Genomic DNA, 23001 nt, shown 5'->3' with positions numbered 1-23001 from the left:
GGACTCAGGGGGAGATGCAGCGTATTCTTTAATGAGATCTCGCTGCATCCTAATGACGTGTGCCAGGTAGTTCAGCGCCCTTACCGAGAAGGTCGCTGAACTAAACATCCGCTTCCCCAAGCGGTCCATCATCCGAGACTCCTTGCTCGGGGGATGGACTGAGGGACTCTCCTGAGCAAGTTCCCTCTTGGTGGCCGCCGTCAACATGGCATCTACCGGAGGTCCCTTACTCCAATGGGCACGGTCAGACGGTGGGCTGAGGATCCTGTCGGGCCTCTTAGGGATTAGCTCCACGGTGTCCGGTTCCTTCCACGCCCTGGTGGTAATGAGGTCCACCAGGGGGTCGGCAGGAGGGGACACCCAAGAGGTAGACGGGCCCGCTTCAAATGCCTCCAAGAACACGGACTCGTCCGAGGAAGACTTGGGGCAGACCACCCCCTTATCGGAGCATTTCCATGATGTCTCCAAATGAGACATCCTCGGGGTGACCGTGGGAGCCTTCCCTTCCTCCAAATCCGTGTCTTCTGTGAGAGACTCAGGGGAGTCAATGTGCCTCCTTTTGCACGTATGCTTGCGAGGAACATCCTCTGGGGGGCTGTCAGAGGACTCCTCAAGCAACAACCTGTTCCAGGGAACAGCTTGGGGCACAGAAGCGGGCTGTCCCAAGGGCGGATGGTGGAAGCCTGACCCAGTGCAGAGGGAGTGCGGGACGGGCGAAACAAGTGCCGGGGGTCCGGAGACCCTCAACAGGGCCCTCTCCACTACATCAAAGGCCGAAGGGGAGCCGACCTCGACCAAAGGATCCGACAATCGGCTCCCCCTCGGATCCGAAGAGTGGATCGGAGCCGGCGCCGAAGCGCTCGGATCCGAAGGGACAGTGCGCTCCGACACAGACTGCGCCGAAGGAGCACTGATCCCCGGATCCGAGGCTCGGATCCAGGCTCCGAGGTCGGATCCGATGCACTCGAGGGCAGGGTCGGATCCAGTACCAAGTACTATCGGTGCCGACCCACCCCGGCTCGAAGCTGCTCGGCTCCAACTGCTCGAACCCGGGTAGCGGGTCGGAGAAGGAGCTGTCGGCTTGAAAAGGGGTCGAGCTCCCCGGGAGGCAAGAGCACTCCCATCTGCATCTGGGCCTGGATGAACCTTCTCATCATCCGGTCCAGATCAGCATCCGATAGGCTGTACGTTGATCTCGGCGAGGCTACCGAGGTAGGCCTTGAGTGCCTCCTCGATAGCCTCGGCGGAGATCGGTCTCCTCCTCCTCAGGTCGGTGAAAACACACTGGAGACCGGGCCGAGGAGGAGATCCAGCCGACAATGGAGCTGGGGGAGAAGCCCGCTTGGCTGGCGGGGCCGAAACAGAGGTCTCGGCCCGCCGCTTATGGTGCTTCTCCCTCCGGTCCTTTCTAGCATCCCTCTCCTCCGAACCTGAAGCGGGAGGTTGAGTCCCAGGAGGAGGAGGGAGCCGGAGAGGAATAACTGTGGGGACTGTTACCCCGAAGGAGCGGAGGTCGGAGCCGAGTCCGGCAAAAGGCCCGCCAAAACAAGCTTGGACCTCCGCTCCTTCAATGCCCTGGGGTTGAACCCTGCACAAATGGAACATCCAGATGTGAGGTGTTCAACCCCAGGCATCTAACACACAGTGTGGCCATCAGCTGGGGAAAGCTTGTGGCCACACTCGGAGCATTTAGAAAAAATAGCCTTGGGCTGCTCAGACATCCCAAGCTAACAAATAACAGTTACTATAACTAAGGTAAGTAACTAAAACAAAAACCACTCACAGGCCCAACACACACACACTACGCTACCAGCGAGGGGAGGGATATAAATTTTAGATTAAACTCTAAAAAAAAGTAAAGATACAAAAAGGGAAACCTACACTTTCACACAAATCAACCAAAAAATTATTTAAATTTTACAATTTAAACACTGAAACTATCACTTAGCTGGAGAGCTGGAAAAACAATCTGGTCACCATGAGCGGCAAACGATATCTGAAGTCATGAGGGTAGAGCAGGGCATTATGGGTGAGGGGAGGAGCTGAGAGCTTGGATCCATAGCTGGTAAACCATGCAGGTTCGGATCCGATATCGGATCCATAACCCACAGGTTGCAGACAAATGAATCTCCTACTTCAGATTTCCAGTTCATGTGAGGCAGAGCACCTCACTGAATCTCTTCAAGAAGAATCTCGATAGGTGGATGGGGGGATCGTAGGTTTGTCCCAGGGATTACTCCGATGTCACTATTAGACAGAGGCACAGTAAACTAAACCTTAAAAAGGGCACAGTATACTCAAATCAAGGGGTGGCGTAAGCCATACAGAATCGGGCTAGGCTTATAATTGCCCCAGGGCAGATAGCCTAGTATGAACCTATGAACCTAAATCCATATCAGAGATGGAGGAAACACTTTCCCTTATTCTACCCAAAGAGTCAGAAGGCAAGGAAAAAGCACCAAATTCCTTGGCAACTTATGGTAAATCACCCGTCCAAAGAAATGAAAAAAAAAAAAAGAAGACTGGAATGTGCTCATTAAATATACTTTTTTCCTGGAAAATAACTAACTCTTGGTAGGCATATTAGTTCTAGATTCACTATCTCCTCTCCTAACCAAGTGGAGCAGCTTCACCTGTCCCTTCCGATACTAGCAAAGGCGGCTCACACTTGGCCATCTTTTGCCCACAAATGGATATTGGCTAAAATGGCTATATCAAAAGGAATGGGGGAAAAGATGAGTGGTGTTAGGAACAATTAGCAGCCACAGCAGTGTCGCCCACCAAAGGCTGAGACAGAATAGTCTTGGCAACTTTATTTTTGCAGGTAGAGGAAGTCACAATAACTGAGACTGGAGAATCCTCCATACGTAAGTAGAGGAAGTGATGTCAAAAGTGGATAGCATAGCCTGTTTGAGTCAGTGAGGTAAAATGTAGCAAATACATGATATTGAGGCAAGTAACCCACTAACAGCTCCCTGAAAGCACAGTATCCTGCCATAAACACAAAAATCAACTTTTGAAAAATATTTTGGTCAAAAAACTCTTCCTCACAAAAAGTTCACACAAGCATTTACATCACTCAGTTAAAATGCAATGACAATCACAACACATGCAGTTTCCTAGTTGAACACAATCATTTTGACATAAAAACAAGTTTTATTTATAAAATTCAAGTCAGTGGAAGGCTTTCTCCAACAAGACGGCTTATTTGCCCAGCTCTTAAACAAAAGTCAAAAACAGTTTCACAAGGCCCGCCAAAGAAATGCCCTATGGTGGCAAAAAAAAGCAAGCTTTTTGCACTCCAACCCTCCTTTTATGGAGCTCTGACAGTTGGAGCAGGGGGTAAGTACCCAAAGCTTTGTGAAGCTAGCCGGTCACAGGGGTACAAGCCCAACAGCTCAGGCTACTAAAACAGTGATCTATGTCTCATTATCACAGGCTGCAACTCTAGCATGATTAAACCTGACTTTGGAATAGGTGAAACCTATTGGGTGTAGTTGTCTATCTGGGGCAACTGCACCTACATGTAGGGGGTAAATTCCCTTTTTGGGAAGCGTTTATACTTTTGTGCATTTGCTGCAAGTTAAAAAGATTTTAAAATGAAAAATGTACATTGTTTTTCCTTGAGTATTTCTATGAAGCAAAAAATCCGGCAAATGTGATATGGGTTCAAACAGAGATGAGAAGCCACTACCGGAGTAAAAGATGGCCTGCTGAACAGTAACAGGGGAGTTTAAAACGCAAACTGGAAACGCATTCAAAATAATTATGTAGAATGTATGAAAGTAAAAGCACAGGGGCACAGCAGATAGGGCCGGCAAAGTGGTGCAAAAGACAGTGTTGTTGTCTCTCAGCAAAAGGCTCCCCAGTTTGATACACGACTGTGGTGCCTTCTGTGTGGAGTCTGCATGTCCTCACTGTGTTTGTGTGGGTTTCCTCCCACATTCTCAAGACATGCAGTAGGTAGACTGGATACTCTAAAGTGTGTGCGTGTGTACGCGCGAGTGATGTGGAAGAACTACCGAGGTAGGGCTAGCCACCCAGCAGTGTAAATCTTGGCTCTAGATGATCTTCACTGTTGAAGTGACACCGCAACCTCATATGCAAAACTGGCACTATCAGAATCATACTAAAACTGGTGAAATAATGCTGACTGCAAGAGAGAAGACAACAATGTTAGGTTTGAGGCAAAAAGAGGGTACTGACAGGGAAGGAGGACTGCACTAGCACAAAATTACATTCCACCTAAAACTACTATTAAACAGACAATTATAGGAGAAGTAATTTGCTTTTAGCAGGGATTATTCTTCAAATGCAGAAACTGCATGATGATCTGCAAAAGCAAGGGCATATTTATTATTTACTTATTTTACATTTGTTTACAGGGAAACTCCAACTAGGCATGAATCCCATTTTCAGCAGAGGCCCAGAAAAAAAAGCTCCACAAAAGATTAGTACAGCAAATACTTCACACATGTCAAAAAAGTACAGTATCGAATCAAAAAGTCAAGGCCAAGAAAGAAGCAAAAAGTAAATATCCTATAAGAAGCACAGTGTGTTGCAATAAATACAGTTGGAAGGACATCTTGTTGAGTCAGTTGTGTGAGTGAGAGAGTGTGCGTGTGAGAGGGAGAGAAAGACAGAGTGCGACTGTGAGAGTGTGACTGACTGTGTGCAAGAGAGACGGGGGGGGCGGGGACGAGCTACAGTTCTAGATCACATAAGCCTTTGTCTTCCCAATTTCCCTGTATTCTGATAGCATAATGAATGAGGCTTGACCCTGTAACATGAAAATGACAAGCATACAAAATTTCATCACAGCAATCTGTGTGGATACTCATCCTACACTTCAAATCAGATTAAGCATTTATTGTCTTCATTCGTTACACGCAACTGAAAATACCAGTACAAACAGTTAGTTATACTGACATATGGAAAGGACATGTACATTACCTGCTTCAGTAAGTTACAGGAGAGAGTAAATATATCAAACAAAGAAGAATCTCGGAATGAGGATGCAATTTTTCGATGTTTTGTCAATGGATGGGTTGTGTCAGCCTATTAAAAGAAACAGGAATTCATTAGTTTGTCGGATTACTCACATCCATCTACAGGTGTTTAAGAAACACAGTTCCTTGGTCAAAGATGTCTGTACACCAGCTCTCAGCAAAGTTGGTCAAAAAGTACATTTCTCCAACAAGGCAAGTGGTCTAATCCACACAGAAGTAGAGGCAGAGAGAGAGAGACGAGAAAAAGAGAAAGAGAGATACAGAGGACAGGGGGATGGTAGAGAAAGACAGACAGAGGCAGGGAGGGAGAGGGCGAGGGAGAGGCAGGGAGGGAGAGGGCGAGGGAGAGGCAGGGAGGGAGAGGGCGAGGGAGAGGCAGGGAGGGAGAGGGCGAGGGAGAGGCAGGGAGGGAGAGGGAGAGGCAGGGAGGAGAGGGAGAGGCAGGAGGGAGAGGCAGGGAGGAGGGGGAGGAGGGAGGAGGAGGGGGGAGGGAGGGGAGGAGGGAGAGGAGGGAGGGAGGCAGGGGGAAGGAGAGGCGAGGAGAGGCAGGGAGGGAGAGGGCGAGGGAGAGGGCGAGAGAGAGGCAGGGAGTGGGAGAGAGAGAGACACACAGTGAGAGAGAGAAAGACACACTGGGAGACAGAAACAGACAGGAGAGAGAGGGAGGGAGAGAGAGAGGGGAGGGAGGGAGAGAGAGACGGGGAGGGAGGGAGAGAGAGACGGGGAGGGAGGGAGAGAGAGACGGGGAGGGAGGGAGAGAGAGAGGGAGGGAGGGAGGAGGAGGCTGGAGGGAGGGAGAGAGAGGCAGGGGAGGAGAGAGAGGGGGGAGGGAAGGGGAGAGAGAGGAGGGAGGGAGGGAGAGAGAGAGGCGCTGGGGAGGAGGGGGAGAGAGAGCGGCGCTGGGGGAGACCGAGAGAGCGGCTGGGGAGACCGAGAGCGAGCGCTGGGGAGACCGAGAGGCGCTGGGGGAGACCGAGAGAGCGGCGCTGGGGAGACCGAGAGAGCGCTGGGGGAGACCGAGAGCGGCGCTGGGGAGACCGAGAGCGAGAGTGGGGGAGACCGAGAGCGAGAGTGGGGGAGACCGAGAGCGAGACTGGGGGAGACCGAGAGCGAGACTGGGGGAGACCGAGAGCGAGCGGGGACGAGAGAGAGCGCTGGGGGGGAGACCGAGAGAGCGCTTGGGGAGACCGAGAGAGCGAAGCGCTGGGAGACCGAGAGAAGCGAGCGCTGGGGAGACCGAGAGAGCGAGCTGGGGAGACCGAGAGCGGCTGGGAGACCGAGAGCGAGCTGGGGAGACAGAGAGAGGCGCTGGAGACCGAAGGCGAGCGCTGGGGAGACAGAGAGAGCGCTGGGGAGACAGAGAGAGCGGCTGGGGAGACAGAGGCGGCTGGGGGGGAGAGAGAGAGCGAGCGCTGGGGAGACAGAGAGCGGCGCTGGGGAGACAGAGAGCGGCGCTGGGGAGACAGAAAGCGGCTGGGGGAGACAGAGAGCGGCGCTGGGGAGACAGAGAGCGGCGCTGGGGAGGGAGACAGAGAGCGCTGGGGAGAGACAGAGAGAGCGGCGCTGGGGAGGGAGACAGAGAGAGCGGCTGGGGGGAGACAGAGAGAGCTGGGCTGGGAGACAGAGAGAGAGAGCTGTAGATGAGACAGAGAGAGCGAGCTGTAGATGAGACAGAGAGAGCGGCTGGGAGACAGAGAGAGCTGTGGGGGGGAGACAGAGAGAGCGAGCTGGGGGAGACAGAGAGAGAGCGGCTGGGGGAGACAGAGAGCGCGAGGGAGACAGAGAGCGGCGCTGGGGAGAGACAGAGAGAGCGGCGCTGGGGAGAGACAGAGAGTGAGCTGGGGGAAGAGACCGAGAGTGAGCTGGGGGAGAGACAGCGCTGGGGGACCGAGACAGCTGGGAGGAGGGCGGCGCTGGGGAGGGCCGAGAGCGCTGGGAGGGGGCTGAGAGAGCAAGCTGGGGAGGAGGCCGAGAGCAAGCTGGGGGAGACCGAGAGCAAGCTGGGGAGACCAGAGAGCAAGCACTGGGGGGGAGAGAGCAAGTCCTGGGGGCCGAGAGAGCGAGTGCTGGGGAGACCAAGAGAGCGAGTGCTGGGGGACCAAGCGCTGGGGGGAGACATCGAGCACTGGGGGGGACAGAGAGAGTAAGCGCTGGGGGGTGGGGAGAGACAGAGCGAGCGCTGCGGGGAGACGCGCTGGGTGGAGACCGAGAGTGCGCTGGGGAGACAGAGAAAGAGATCGGGAGAGAGAGAGAGACAGAGAGAGAAAGAGAGACAGGGGAGGGAGACGGGAGAGAGAGACAGGGAGAGAGATAGGGGGAGAGAAAGAGAAAGATCGGGAGAGACGGGGGAGAGAGAGAGAGGGGGAGAGACAGGGAGCGATACGGGGACAGAGAGAAGGACAGAGAGAGGGGGAGAGACAGGGACAGAGAGAGAGAGAGAGACAGAGGATAGAGAGATGGGGGATAGACCGGGACAGGGAGAGCGCGTGTGAGACAGGGACAAAGAGAGCGCGCGAGACGGGGACAGAGAGAGCACGTGACGGGGACAGAGAGAGAGCGAGACGGGGACAGAGAGAGAGCGAGACGGGGACAGAGAGAGAGCGAGACGGGGACAGAGAGAGCAAGCGCGAGACGGGGACAGAGAGAGCAAGCGCGAGACGGGGACAGAGAGAGCAAGCGCGAGACGGGGACAGAGAGAGCAAGCGCGAGACGGGGACAGAGAGAGAGAGAGACGGGACAGAGAGAGAGAGACGGGACAGAGAGAGAGAGAGAGAGACGGGACAGGGAGAGAGAGAGAGACGGGACAGGGAGAGAGAGAGAGAGACGGGACAGAGAGAGAGAGACGGGACAGGGAGAGAGAGAGACGGGGACAGAGAGAGAGAGAGAGACGGGGACAGAGAGAGAGAGAGAGAGACGGGACAGGGAGAGAGAGAGAGAGAGAGAGACGGGGACAGAGAGAGAGAGAGAGACGGGGACAGAGAGACTTTTGTAGCAACAAACCAGTAGAAAAATACATAACTATTACCTATGAGCAATGCAGTATTATTTACTTACATTTATGTAACTGAAAAACAGTAGTTAAGGACAATGATGCAAACTATTTATGAACAATGCTCGATAAAGGAAACCATTTAAAACATACCAATGATAAAATTATAAAATGTATAGGAAAATGATCTGCCCTCAAAATTACAAAGCTAAATATTTCTGTTAAATGTACGTATTAGATAGATTTCAACTAACTTATTCTTTTTTTATAAAGTGGTGCACATTTGATATGGAAAATATAAGTGTAAGAGGAAAGCACAAACACCACTGTTGGTAGGGGGTGTCAGGCATGCCAGCCTGACTGCCCCCCCCCCCCACCACCACCCATTTTTTTTTTTTTTTTTGGCTAAATGTGAATTTTACTGTCTGAGTGATCTCAACAGAACACAGGAAAATGTTGCTGAGGAACAAAACAATGATCTCGCCACTTAAGATGATCAACATGAGCAGTCTTCTCCAGCAGACTCAATTTTTATACCATGCTACCAACCTAGGACATTGAATCATCCTCTGTACCACTCACTTCAACTCCCTGATAATTACTCAGCACAAACTATACAACACAAGAAAACATAACTCATGCACTGAAACTGGCATACTTTGATGAACAGATCCATTGTTAATCGCAGGAACATCAGGCTTTGTGCAGCTCTCGCCACGTTATATATATGTCACTGTAATTACTGCCAGCTACAAATGTTCTGTTCTTGACTTCAACATTAATAAAGACATGTATTCATATTGTCTTCTTGTCTTTCTCTCCTGTTTTGTTGTAGTATCACTATTTTTAGGAGCTTTAAAGTTTTCTGTAAGGGCCGGGAAGCAAACATTTGTGCTGCATTCCTTAACAAAGGAATTAAATGCACGTTAACTGTTAAGAGGAACTGAGAAATGATGTCAAGGTAATGATAAAAGGACAATGATTAACTGTGAGATTTGTCAGGCAAGACTGCTCTGGGATTATATTTTAATGTAACATTTAAACACCCCTATCCATCCTGTCATGTTAAAGCCCTTAAAGATAGCATCTTCAGTTCATCTAACCTTGTATAAATTGGACTTGAAAAGCTTTACCAGTCTAGTCTGCACTCTCACCCACTAAGAGTACACTGCTATACCTGAAGCATTATCTCACCCACTAAGAGTACACTGCTATACCTGAAGCATTATCCCCTTTTCTAGCTTACTTCTTACTAGTCTGCATTCTCACCCACTAAGAGTACACTGCTACACCTGAAGCATTATCCCCTTTTCTAGCTTACTTCTTACTAGTCTGCACTCTCACCCACTAAGAGTACACTGCTATACCTGAAGCATTACCCCCTTTTTCTAGCTTACTTCTTACTAGTCTGCACTCTCACCCACTAAGAGTACACTGCTATACCTGAAGCATTATCCCCTTTTCTAGCTTACTTCTTACTAGTCTGCACTCTCACCCACTAAGAGTACACTGCTATACCTGAAGCATTATCCCCTTTTCTAGCTTACTTCTTACTAGTCTGCACTCTCACCCACTAAGAGTACACTGCTATACCTGAAGCATTATCCCCTTTTCTAGCTTACTTCTTACTAGTCTGCACTCTCACCCACTAAGAGTACACTGCTATACCTGAAGCATTATCCCCTTTTCTAGCTTACTTCTTACTAGTCTGCACTCTCACCCACTAAGAGTACACTGCTATACCTGAAGCATTATCCCCTTTTCTAGCTTACTTCTTACTAGCCTGCACTCTCACCCACTAAGAGTACACTGCTACACCTGAAGAATTATCCCCTTTTCTAGCTTACTTCTTACGTCGCTGACAGTTCCTACTACCGCCTTACAAGCACAGAAGAAAAGTCATAGCTACACAAACACAGAAAACGAAAAAACAGAAAGCTAAAAAAAAAAAACTTAGGAAGCCAAGAATGGGACATGAATGTACTAGCAGAGGCTACACATGAATAAAAGAAGATTGGCAAAGATTGATGTAAGAGCACAAAGTAAGCTGAAAAGTACAGTTGTGTAAAATCCTACCATAACACTACATGTCCCTCTCTTACAGTATTAACCAGTGGGATCGCCTGTAATGGAAAGCCTCACATCAGCCAATATAACAAAGCCTTTAACTCTTACCAGTGTTACACATCAGACAAATGCTCCTTGCATCAGTGTGCGACAAAGGTGGTAGACATACCAAACTCAGAAATGAAGTGCCCCAGCAGACCTAAAGCCAGTCCAAGAGAAGGGAGAACAAGTGCATCCAAGGAAAGTAGAGATGCCTCAGGTGAAAGGCAAAGACCCCTTTGCCATTCAGATACTCCCAACAGAAAAAAGGAAGAAAAGGGGGCAAGAGGGAGGGAAGGATTGAATACTCAAACAGTGAAGAGAAGAACATCTACTATTAAGGTAAGATTTTACACAGCTATACTATGCGGTTAGGTGTGCGTTTCAAAGACATGCATAAATGGGCGTGCCTTCGTTGAAGGTTGAACATCGAGCTGGTACCTCGGCATTCGTAAAATCTACTGCCAATCATTAGCGGACCGGAGTTCCGCTGTGGCGACCCCTAACCGGGAAAAGCCGAAAGACAACAACATACTATGCCCTTCCAATATCATTGCGGCACTATTCACAAGTGATGGGACAGTGCAAGAGAGGAACCCTCCAGAAACCCATGAAAGGCACCCTTGGCACCTTCCTCTCCGGTTCTGGAAATGACATCAAACTTGTAATACAGTAAAGGGAGGAAACCTCCATGGACCCATGAAGAACAACCTTGGCAAAACCCACCCTGGATCTTGAAATGACATGTAACTTCTAATGAAGTGAGGACAGAAACCTTCCACAAACTAAAGGACAGCCTTGGCAAACTCAAACTTGGAGCTGGAAATTGCATCAAACTTGTAATGTAGTAAAGGGAGGAACCCTCCACAGACCCACAAAGGAAAGCCTTAGCAAAACACACCTTGGCTCTGGAAATGACACCCCCAGCTGTAATGTTTAATGAAGGTGTGCATAGAAGTCCAAGTAGTAACTTCAAGGATGGAACTGGTATCCAAACCCTTGAAGTATATAGTGTGGGAAGAAACAGCCATGGAATTGTTATGGTTTGGCTTGTATAGGCCCTAGGGCCGACAGCCTAGTACCAACCTATGAACCTATTAGAATGTCTCCACACAGAGGCAGAAAGTGGTTCGTCATGAAAAGCACAACAAAAGGAAATTGCCTTTGAAATCCAGGCAATGGTTTGCTTAGAAACTGCCAATGTCCTAGTATGAAAAGAAAAAGTTGCTCCGACTTGTGTATGCCCTTCGTCTTGTCCAAATACTAACCGAGCTGTCTATAAACTACAAGGTGTGTAGAACCTACCATTAGTAGACGGCAGAGAAAGAAGAGAGGAAGAAACTTGGATAGACTGATGAAAGGACAACTCATTGACCACCTTGGACATAAAAGATTGGTAGGCAGAGAGACACCATCACTATCCATATGAAAAATCAAAAAAAGGACAAACTGCCATCAAGGGATGGATTTATGAGAGCAACCAAAAAAAAAAAAGTCTTCATGGTGCAATGTTGCAAAGTAGTAGTGGGCTCAACAGGAGCCCAAGTCAATTTCAAGAAAAAATTAAGTTAACAAACAGGAGAGATTGGCTTTCTTGGGCTGATGTGGAGGATGCCTTTCAGGAATTGTGTAACCTCAAATGACAGGCTAGTAGTGGATTTAAATGCAGACAGGCAGAGACTGCAGACTTATAAGCTTTGACAGAAAAATATGCCATGCCAGCATGGAGCAATTCACAAAAGGAAGAGAGTGCCAAGGGGACCCCCCCACTGAAAAGGGATCCTGGTGAAGCTTAAGATACCTAACAGACAATCGCTTCCACCTGGGCAAATGATTTGCTGGTACTGGGTTTCCTAGCCTCCTACAGAACCATAAAGCACATCCTCAGAAAACTGGTGTCAAAAATTAAATTAAAATCCTATCACCAAAAGTGTCAAATGAAGTGCAGACAGCTGATGGTGAACTACAGACCGTTTATCTTTTGTGACAAGATCCATTTGGTGAGGTAACTTGTGATGACTGCCCCTGGCCAGATGAAAGAGGAGGGGGAACCAGTGCTGTCTGGGCCAAAGATGAGCCACCAACAAGATCATGGAGAGTCCTGTTTATCTTGTGTAGGACCCTGGAAAGAGGAGGAGGAAAAGCATAAAGAAACGTCCTCTTTATGAAAAGAGTATGCCTTCCACCTTCCAAGTCAGAGGACTTGAGGTTCTGGAACAGAAGCAAGGAAGCAGTCTGTTCCACGGGGAGGTAAAAAGATCCACTTGAGTAAAATCCCACCAATAATGTCCAGAAATACCGCTCTGTGAAGCATCCATTTGTGAGGTTGTGTCCTGGACCTGCACAGGGACTCTGCCGCAAAGTTATGACCTGAAGGGATGTAAACCACTTGAAGGGTTACCTGATGGTGGACAGCCAATTCCCAGGCCTGAAGGGCTAGTCTGCAAAGACAGGACCTTGTGCCACCCCCCCCCCACTTGCTGATGTACCACATGACTGTGGTGTTGCTTGTATAGACCCAAAAAGGCCTGGGGCCAAAGAAAGTGGAAGGCCTGAAGAGCAATAAGTGCCTGCATCTCTTTCCTGTTGATGTGATCCTGTCGCTGATGAGGGAAGCAGTGCCTCTACCTCTGATATGAAGTGTCTGCAAACAGCTCCTGAGCAAGAGGCTAGAGGGGGACACCTGGATTGAGGGTTATGTGCTGAATCCACCAATGAAGCTAAAGTCTGAGATAAGGGAGAAAGGGAATGGAACTGGAAAGTCCAGAAGACGGCAATGCTGAATCTACACTGCCCACAGATACCACTGAAACTTCCTCATATGAAGCTTGGTAAAAGGGAAAATGAGGATGGTTGAAGTCATTAACCCCAAGCCTTCAGAAATTCCCTGACAGGCACGAGACATAGCAGGATGAAAGACTAGAAGGTTGTTAGAAACAGAACCTTGGGAGAAGGCAGAGAAGCCAGCACTGCAACAGTTTGGCTCCTGCAATCCAGAAAAATGTAATGCTGAGAGGGAGATGAGACAGGCTTCTGGAGGAGACTGATGGTGAAACCAAGACTGTACAAAAGGAGTCTAATTAACTGCAGGTTCTGCAGAAGCCTGGAAGGAGAGGGAGCCAGAAGAAGCAGGTCATCCAGATAAGGAAATATCTGTACACCTTGAAGCCTGCAGAAAGCTGTGACTGGAGCTAAGTGCATGGTGAATACCACTGGGGCTGTAAAAACACCAAAGGGCAAAGTAGACAATTGAAAATGGGAGGAAGAAAGTAGAGAAACAAACTTCCTGACAAACAGTGAATGGAAATAAAAAGATATGCGTCCTTCAGGCACACAGAAACCAAAAAGGCCTGAGGTAGCAAGAGTAGAAACAGTGTCTGGAGGGAAAGCATTGAAGAAAGTATTAAGAAAGGAAAGGCCTAGAACATTTCTCCAGGACCCCTCCTTTCTGAGGACCAGAAACAACCTGAAATAAAATCTTGCACCCCTTAGGACCTCTGGAATGGGCTAAATGGTGCCTTGACCCAAAAAAGCCTGCAGGACCCCTGAAAAATAGAGAGACTAGTCTGAAAAGGGTCAGTGAATGCCAGAAAAAGGTGTGGGGAGAGGAACTTCCACACCGTAAAGTAGCCTTGATGGATGACTGACAGAACCCTAGAGTCTGAAGCAACAGTTGCCAACCAGGGAGCGACAGTGAAAGTCTTGAGACAAGGGAACCCGGCCGAGATGAAAGGCAGGCAGAATGTCAGACGCAGGCAGACTTGTCATGAAAAGATGATTTTTGAGATTGAAATGTCCAGTAACTATTACTTTTGGGAGACTGGCAAGGCTGTCTATGAACAAAAGCAAAATAATTCCTCTGAAATTTAGGAATAGGAGAAACAAAAATCTGCTCAAGATCCTTCATGAACTTGTTTTGGTCTTGTAAGGTCTTGCATGTATGCTACTGGAGTAACGAAAATATTTTTTTGATTATCCAAAACAGCATAAAAAAAATTCACCTTCACATCAGGCAAAGCCTGAAGATAAAGCCAATAGCAGCAGCTTATGACAGAGCATAAAGCAGCAGCTCTAGAGGAGGCATCAGCAGCATTGTAGTAACACTTGTAGTGATGAGGAACCCAGAGAAGTGGACCCCATCAAAGAAAGAGCCATAGACTTGGCCTAAGAAATAGGCAGGTCAGATCAAATCCCCCCCCCAAATATGAGACAAAAGGGAGTTGTGTGAGTTTTATAGTTTATGACATGCAATGACAGGGTGGCAGAAGTACAGACTTTTTTCACCAGCCCCTCCTTAGCTCAATTGTCCTTGTTAGTGGGAAGAAACTTGGAAGAAGGCAAAAGATGGGAAGGCTTACCAGCAGAGACACACCACAGCTGAATCAGAAAAGTGAGACAAAGAAATTTGAAAGCCTCAAGGCACTTTATAAAAATGGTCAAGCTTCTTGGGGGCAGGAGTTTGGGAACCAGGAGCCAAGTAAGCTGCCAAAAAGGTATCCAGCAGAGCAACCAAGACAAGGGGAATGGCAGAAGGCTTAGGGGAGTCCATCTGCAACACCACACAATACCTTTTTTGGAAGTCAGAAACCTGGGAGCAGTCCCACTAAAAAATCTCCCTCATGCGAACCACTGTATCCTCAAAGGAGAATTCTTCTAAAGTGGAGAGAGGACTGAAAGACTCCTCCTCAGAGAAATAATCCCAATGTGATGGTATTTGGAAGGAGTAGGCAAAGGAATCCTCAGCCAAGTCTGATTCCACAGCAGAAGAATCAGGCTCCCTAGATCTTCTAGCTGTAGGGGACAAAGTAAAAACAAGAACAGAAACCTCCCTGCAGTGGTCTCACAGCCATCAGAGCACTAAAGTCCTTAGTAAAATCCTACCACTCCTTTTGAGGATCTTTGGGGGAAAATATGCCTAGTCTTCTGTCTCTTCTTAAGGGGGACGTCTGCTTTCACCAACATTAGTGGCTCAGAACTCTACCTTGACTCAATCAGGAACTTCCTCCCAAAGATCCAGGGAATTCCCCCAGTTCCCTCAGATACGATCAGCCATGGTTTCCCCCTCCACATCTCCTTGCAAAGCCTTGAATGAAAAATGACATGCAAGAAGCTTATACCATGCAGACCTCTGACAGGATCATTGCAGAAGTAACAGATGTCAGCACCTGGCAGTCTTCACGGTTGTTATCCACCTCAACAGTGATGTCCGACAGAGGCTGGACAGCAGCAGCCTTCGATTTCTTTTTAAGTGTTGGCTGTACCTTAGGGCAGGTGGAGTCGGCCATGGTACCCTGGGCCAGCAACTTGACATGTTGGTTTTCAAGATAAATGGAAACTGAAGACAGACTGCTGTGAAGTCTCTTTGGCACAAAGACCTGACAAATGGACCACAAGAGTGGAGTCATAAGTACGTACGTAGACAAAACAAATGCCTGTTGTGATGATCCTTACAGGAAATCTGCATCCCACACTGACATTTCCCTTTCTTGGATGACATGTACTCTCAAAATACAATGTAAAAAAAAAAGGAACCCCAGTGGGATACTTATCTGGAGGAGGCTCAGTATAACCCGCACAGTGAAGAGCGTACATACCAGTCTTCAAATATGATGTTCTGACTGGCAGCAAAAAGGTTCTGAGTTTGGAGTGTCCATATGTCACTTATGCCCTACACTCATACGAGAAGCATATAGCTGATGCGAGACACTGGTAAGAGTTAAAGGCTTTGGTATACTGGTCGGATGTAGGGCAATCCTTGGTAGGGGATCCCACTGGTTATGAATATTGCAACAATAACAGAGAAGAAAATCTGGGAGATGTAGCCAGAAAAATGAAAGAAAATGAGAAGGAAGCCAGTGTGGAAAGTGATATGGAAAAAGTACAGTTTTGTACCTACCATAAATGTAGATGTTAGTGTGTCTTCACTGCTGCAGTCATTACACTTGGGTTATATCCTGCCGTCAGGCGGGCCCCGCAGTCAGCCTGAGTTCCAAAGTCTTGGTTCGGCGTTGGTTGCTGTCGCATCTTCCCTGACATCAGTGTGCCAGTGGTATACAAGAAGCAGCCGACGCCATTTTCTTCAGTTTTTCTTGCCCCAGATGTCAGGTGCCCCCAAAAATGGTAGGCAATACATATTGCTAATAAAACATACAAAAAAGGTAAAAATAAAACTTTTAGTTATGTACTCACCATAACTTCAGATGTTTGGGATCCATCTCGCCTACATTCTGAATGATGGGTTCGGAGCCGATCCCTCGGCTCCACTGCACTGCCATGCCAAAGAGAGAGTCTCTTATTGGCTGAGCTTACTATATCCCAGGATGCACCACTACCAGTCCCCAGATCTAGTTTGTCCGCATACATGCTTATATAACATCGTCAGATGAAACAAGATAAACAGTAGAACTCAAAACCGTTCAATCTCTTCTGATCTCCAAGGCAGGGGAAGGAGGGTGGTTTTTGGAATGTAAGGAGATGGATCCCAAACATCTGAAGTTATGGTGAGTACATAACTAAAAGATGTTATGTGATCCTATCTACATTCTGAATGATGGGACAGCGTCCTAGCACCTGAATCCTGGGTGGCTCACTGGAAAACACTCCTGAGTACCGTGGAACCAAATGATGCCTTTAGATGCCACATCCAATTTGTAGTGGGAAATGAAAGTGTGCGGATTGGACCAAGTAGCCGCAGCACAAATCTCCGACTATAAGAGCTTGGAATGAAAAGCTATAGACGTAGCCATAGCTCTGGTAGAATGAGCTTTGATAGATGTTGTAAGTTGCTTATTCAAGAAGAATAAGCCTGAGTTATGCAATCTCTGATCCATTTGGAGATAGTAGCTTTTGTGATGGTTTGACCCAATTTATTATCCGAGAAGGACACAAACAACTGGTCTGACTTACGGTTGCTGAGTCCTGTCTAAATAGAAGCGTAATTGCCTGTGAACATCCAATTTATGGAGAGTGTATTCTGCTTCATTGGAGAATTTTGGGAAGAAAACTGGTAGCTCTAGAGATTGTTGGAGACAGAAACTAGAACAGACCTTTGGGACAAAGGATGGATTAGGCCTAAGTGATACTCTATCCTTGTGGAAAATCAAGTACGGTGGCTTAATAGACAGGGCTTGAAGCTCTGAAACTCTTCTTGCAGAAGTAATTGCAACTAAGAAGGCAGTTTTCCAAGACAGATATTTTAACTCACATGTAGCAGCCGGTTCGAAGGGGAAGATGTTAATGCGCCGCACCAAATCAAGATGGATGAAAAGTTTAATGAAAGTTTTGCATAGTCTGCTGCTCATCAATGGAGGATCCATGGATTCGTGGAATTTAGAGATAGCCGCTAGTTGGACTTTAATAGTAGAGACAGAAGATCCTTGATTAAACAGGGATGTTAAGAATTTCAAAACCTCTGGGATAGGAGCAGTGATAGGGTCTAAGCCCTTGAGTTGAGCCCAGATAGCAAACCTCTTCCACTTACTAAGGTACAATTTGTTAGTGGTGGGTTTGTGGGCTGAAGATCAAATGTGAACAACTTCCGGTCTAGTGTGTGACTTCTGACTAAAGTCGGAAGTGGAGGAGCCAAGCTGTCAATTTCAAAGATCGAAGGGACTGATGCTGATGTCCCGACCGATGAATTAGCAGGTCCGAATTAGGTCTAAAGTCCACGGATCGTCCACCGCATGCTTCTTCAGGTAAGGAAACCATACCTGGGACCCCAATTGAGAAGCTTTTGAATGACTTTGGAGAAGTGGAATCGGAGGAAAGGCATATAGTAGTCCTGTTGGCCAAGGTTGTGCTAGAGCATCCATCGCTGGCACTCCCTGATGTGGAATCAAGGAGAAGAACCTTTGGCACTTGGTGTTCAGTGGAGTTGCAAATAGTCGCAGCAGGCATCCCCATCTCCTGAAAACCTGAGCTGCTACTGTTTGGTTTAGAGACCACTCGTGAGGAGAAAGAATTGTCCTGCTCAATTTGTCTGCCAATATATTTGACCTTCCCGGAATGTGGGTGGTATGATCTGGTCCCTCCTTGTTTGTTCAGATACCAAACCACCGACATGTTGTCTGTGTGGATGGCGATGATGCCCTGAGGAAGAAACCTGTGTAAGGCCTGTAGGGATAGAAGTACAGCCCTCATCTCCAACACGTTGATGTGGAGAAGAGCTTGCTGGTCAAGCCAGGAGCCCTGAACTAGCCTGCCCAGACAATGCCCCCACCCTATCTGGGAGGCATCGGAAGAACAAAGGGTTTCCTTGATCCAAATTGGATGTCTGAAGCCACCAGCGAAGGGTCCTTTTTGCATATTTCAATCATGATGTGATGATTGAGGAAGATCCTGAAAAGGACCATTGAGTTGACAATAGCCACTGAAGAATCCTCATGTGCAATCTTGCCAGAGGAACTAAAAGAACCGTGGCAGACATTGAGCCTAAAACTTGTAGAACCATCCTGGCTGGGGCTTTCCTGTAAAGTTTGGATCCATTGAATGTAATCCCCAGGTAACACCCAGGAGATGGTGGCTTTGAGGTTGTCCATTAGTAGATGCCTGGTGGTGGCAGTCACAAGACTTCTCAGGTGAGCCGTCCTACTGCCAAACACTTGGTGAACACCCTGGGGCTGTGGTGAGACCAAAGGCAGAGCGCAAAATTGGTAATGACTGACCCAGGTTGAAGCGCAGATACCTCCTGGACGCGCCTGATGTATCGGTATGTGATAATAGGCCTGAGGTCTATGGAGCATCCAAACATCCTTCTCCAACAATTCAGTCTGCTGAGATCCAATATTGGTCTCAGGTCCCCTGTCTTTTGGCACTAAAAGAACCTGGTCTGGTCTGTGGGGACCGTTGGATGACTCCTTTTCTAGCAGCTTTAAAGCCATTTGACTGGGTGGTGGGTCCGGGATTCTTTCTGGCGGTGGGGGCGCGGTATGTGGATGGTGTAACCTCCCAGGCTTTTAGGTACTTGGCAAAGACACCCCCGACTGGCTCCGCAGCACAGCCGGGGCAATCCTCATGACGTGTGGAGGCTGAAAAGCCACGAAAGGACTTCTTGCTCACAGCGGTAAGGGTGTGTAACCTTGGGTCCAAACAAGGAGGACCCATCAGACTTGAAGGCCTCCGCAAACTGACATTAAGCCAGGCTTGTCTCCGTGAGAGCCACGCCCTGTGCCCTACGCTTCTACCGCGCCGCGCGCATAGGAAATGAGCCTCATGGGTGAGTTAGAAATTGACGTAGGATAGCCAACTGAATCTGACAACTCCTTGATGAAGTCAGGGTGCGCTCTGCCTGTGCATACCCTACTAGACTCCACCATGGCATCTACAGCCACGCCTTTTAGTGAGGAACTCCTTCTGGGAGCAGACAAAATTTATTTGCAGAAGCTCGTCGAGAAGGAGACACCAGGAGGGCGGGGAGGCTGAGCCCCATCAGCAGAGGAGGTTTGGATATCCAGCCGCCTCGTTGTTTGAGGATCTCTAAGATGTCTGCAAATGAGACATCATCCGAGGGCGACCTGACCCTCTCTGCATCATCAAGATCAGTGTCTGATGGGAGATGACCGAAAGGGACTTGGCCAAAGGCACTCCTCATGGCTGGCCGGACGGACCCCCCTGGGAGTGTCCGGTCCCGTCCGCGTGATGATGGCCAGCCAAGTCCTTTGCAACTTACCGGGGGGAGGGGCTCGACAGCATAGGTCAGGTCCGAAACGGGTCCAGCTCAAACTCGGACCGAAGGCCCCGGTTGGGGTGTAGGGCCGCCGGACCGGCGTCTGGTTGAGTAAGGTCGGGCCGACCTAAGATAGCACCTGCTCCGGCCGGGCAGACAGTCCAGGAGGAGGAATGGCAATGGGTGGGGGCAGGTATCGGGGCAAGCCAGCTGGGACCGGCTCGAGTGACTACTATGACGGCGGGGCGAGGAATGTGGACTTGGCGCCGAGGAGAAAGTGTCTGAGCCGGCGACCCCTTGTCGGCTCGAGGTGGAGAGCCGCGAGGGTGGTGACCTCGATCGCCTCCCCATCGGCTCCGGAGCCAGAGAAGTGATGCTGTCTCTTAGCGGTGGGGGTCCGACGGACTGGTCGGAACAGACGCCTTTTTTTTTTAGCGGAGAAGGAGAGGATGCAAGGTTTAATTAACCCCTAAGAATCAATTTATTTTTCCTCTGACTTACTGATAGACAAACCTAAATATAGGCTTACAGTTATCGCTTAGAAATAAATGACAGGGGGAAATGAAAAACCTAAGGTTTTAGAAGGGTTGACTAACCGGAAAGGCCCTAGATGAAGGGGGGAAAACCAACTCAAACTAAATCACACAACAAGTCTTTCAACAATCCAAACACACACAATGAGGCGTTAGCCGTTAAAACAGCTTTTGCGACAAAAAACAGCAAAAAACTGGCAGAAAAGTTAGTTAAATTAACTACTCAGCCCAGCCAGCTCGTGACCACCTCTTACGCGGGGAGGCAAAAAGAGATCTGGGGACTGGTAGTGGTGCATCCTTTGGCATAAGCGGCAGGAGTCCCGGAGCCGAGGGATTCAACCCATCCCTTCATTAACCAGCAAATATACCACAAAGGTAATATAGGTTAGTCCCAGATAAGAAAGAGGGGCTGGCGGGTGGGTAACCTGGACTGCAGCAGTGAAGACACTCGAACATCTACATTTATGGTAGGTACAAAACTGTACTATGTTCATCGTGTTTCACTGCTGCAGTCATTTCACTTGGATAGAATCCCAAAGCTGAGTGTGGGTGGCTGGCTCAATAGAGGATGTGGTGTGGCTATGAGGCCCTGCAGCACTGCAGTGGCAAAGCCAGCTCTGGATCTAGAATAAAGAGGCAAATGGTAATGCTTGGTAAAGGTGTGCACTGAACTCCAAGTTGCAGCTTCCAAGATATCTTTGGTAGGTACTCCTCTAAGGTAGGTAGGCAGTAGAAGTAGCAGTTGCCCTGGTGGAATGTGGCCTAATGTTAGATGGTACATGTTTCCCATGCAGTGTGTAGCTGAACCGGATAGTGTCCCATCCACTTTGAAATGGTCTGCTTTGAAATAGCCTTTCCCTGTGATCCTGCAGCATATGATACAAACAATTGTTCAGTTTTTCTGAAAGCTTTTGTTTTGTCCAAGTAGAAGCGTAATTGCCTGTGTATGTCCAAGGAATGTAGAAGTCTCTCCCCTTTATTCTGGGGATTTGGATAAAAGGTTGGCAAGTGAATAGTTTGGTTAAGAGCCACACTGGATACCACTTTAGGCATAAAGGAAGGGTTTGTTCTTAAAGATACCCTGTCTTGGTGGGAAATGATAAAAGGCTCCACTGCCATTAGTGCCTGTAGTTCTGAGACTCTTCGTGCTGAGGTTATTGCCAGAAGTAGAGCAGTTTTCCATGATATATATTTTAGCTCTGCTGAATTGGCTGGTTCAAAATGAGGCAAAGTGAGCTTTTCCAAAACGAAATTGAGATCCCAAGTTGGCGTTGGTGCTCTCCGGGGCGGTCTTATGTTTTTAGCCCTTCTGAGGCACTGCTTTAGCAAAGGGTGAGAAAAAATAGGAGGATCTGTGTTGTAATGAGCCGAGATGGCAGAAGCGTGAATCTTAATGGATGAGAAGGATAGTCCTTTGTCCAGCATCTCAGTCAAGTATTGTAGTATCTGAGGAATGGTAGGGACCAGAGGATCAAGGTTTTGAGACTGGTTCCAGGCACAGAATCTCTTACACTTTTCTGAATAAGATTTCCTGGTGCTAGGCCTCCTGGCCTCCACAATGACATCCATAACAGCTTTAGAGAGAGAAGTTGTCTGTTTGGCTATTGAATCTTCCATGTAGCCAGGTTTAAAGGTTTGAGCTGACTGTGCAGTATCTGATTGCTTTGTTCAGTCAGATGGTGTGGAATTTGAGGTAAAATCCAACGTGGACCTTGAGCTAAGTTCTTTAAGATTGGGTACCATTGCTGGCGTGGCCAGTCTGGAGCAATCAGAATCATCCGTGGTTTGTCTTGTCTGGCTTTTAGGAGTACCTTTGTAAGGAGAGGCAGTGGTGGGAAGGCATAAACGCTTAGGTTTTTCCAGCTGAACGAAAGAGCATCCACTTTCCATGCGTGTGTGTGTAAGTCCTTGTGCAGAATTTTTGTAGTTGGCAATTCAGTGGGGGAGGCAAAGAGATCTACGTCGGGGCTCCTCCATGCTTGCATTATCATTCTGAAAACTTGAGGATTTAATTTCCACTCGTGAGGATCCATGATGTTTCTGCTTAGGTCGTCTGCCAGAGTATTTATCTTTCATGGCAGGAATTGTGCTTGCAGATGAACTTGATAAGTTATAGCCGTGTTCCACAAGGTCATGGCTTGCCTGCATAGGGTGTAAGAATGAGTGCCCCCTTGCTTGTTTATGTACCACATCACTGTGGTGTTGTCTGTCCTTCTTAATAATTGTCCTGGATGCAGAAGGTCCTTGAAAGCTGTTACGGCATTTTGTACAGCCAACATCTCTGTTTGATTGATGTGAAGAGGCATTTGTTCTGTGGTCCATTTGCCCTGAATACATTTTCCTGCCATATGTGCTCCCCAGGCGTAATCCGAGGCGTCTGTTATAGTCTGCCTGGCTGTGGGAAGAGTGAAAGGCTGACCCTTGTTGAGGTGACATGCCTGTGCCCACCATCAAAATTCCTGTTGTAGGCAGGGAATTAGAGGTATTACTGACTCCAAGCTGTGAGAATGTTGAGACCAAACACTTAGGTACCATTGCAATTTTCTCATATGCAGTCTTGCATATGGAATTAGTAGAATGCAGGATGCCATGAATCCCAAGGCCTGCAGAATTTTTCTTGCAGGGAGTTGGGACTTTGTTGCCATCAATTGAAAATACTGAGTCAGTTGTCCTTGTTTGTCTGGCATGAGATAAGCCATC

At 48.2% G+C, this 23001-nt stretch overlaps 1 protein-coding gene across 1 annotated transcript in view; it reads right to left on the bottom strand.

Moving 5' to 3' along the window:
* Window positions 1–23001, bottom strand: part of XPO7 (exportin 7) — a 4001819-nt gene that overhangs the window by 3557423 nt on the left and 421395 nt on the right. The window contains exon 5 of the mRNA XM_044082110.1: window positions 4954–5058. Within this exon, the coding sequence (XP_043938045.1) occupies window positions 4954–5058 (105 nt within the window). The remainder of the gene's footprint in view (window positions 1–4953; window positions 5059–23001) is intronic.

This window comes from Protopterus annectens, chromosome 9.part0 (assembly GCF_019279795.1).
Source record: "Protopterus annectens isolate FY-2018-M chromosome 9.part0, PAN1.0, whole genome shotgun sequence".
Lineage (NCBI taxonomy): Eukaryota > Metazoa > Chordata > Ceratodontiformes > Protopteridae > Protopterus > Protopterus annectens.
The sequence above is the reverse complement of the archived record's forward strand: the minus strand, read 5'-3'. Positions and strand labels throughout refer to the sequence as shown.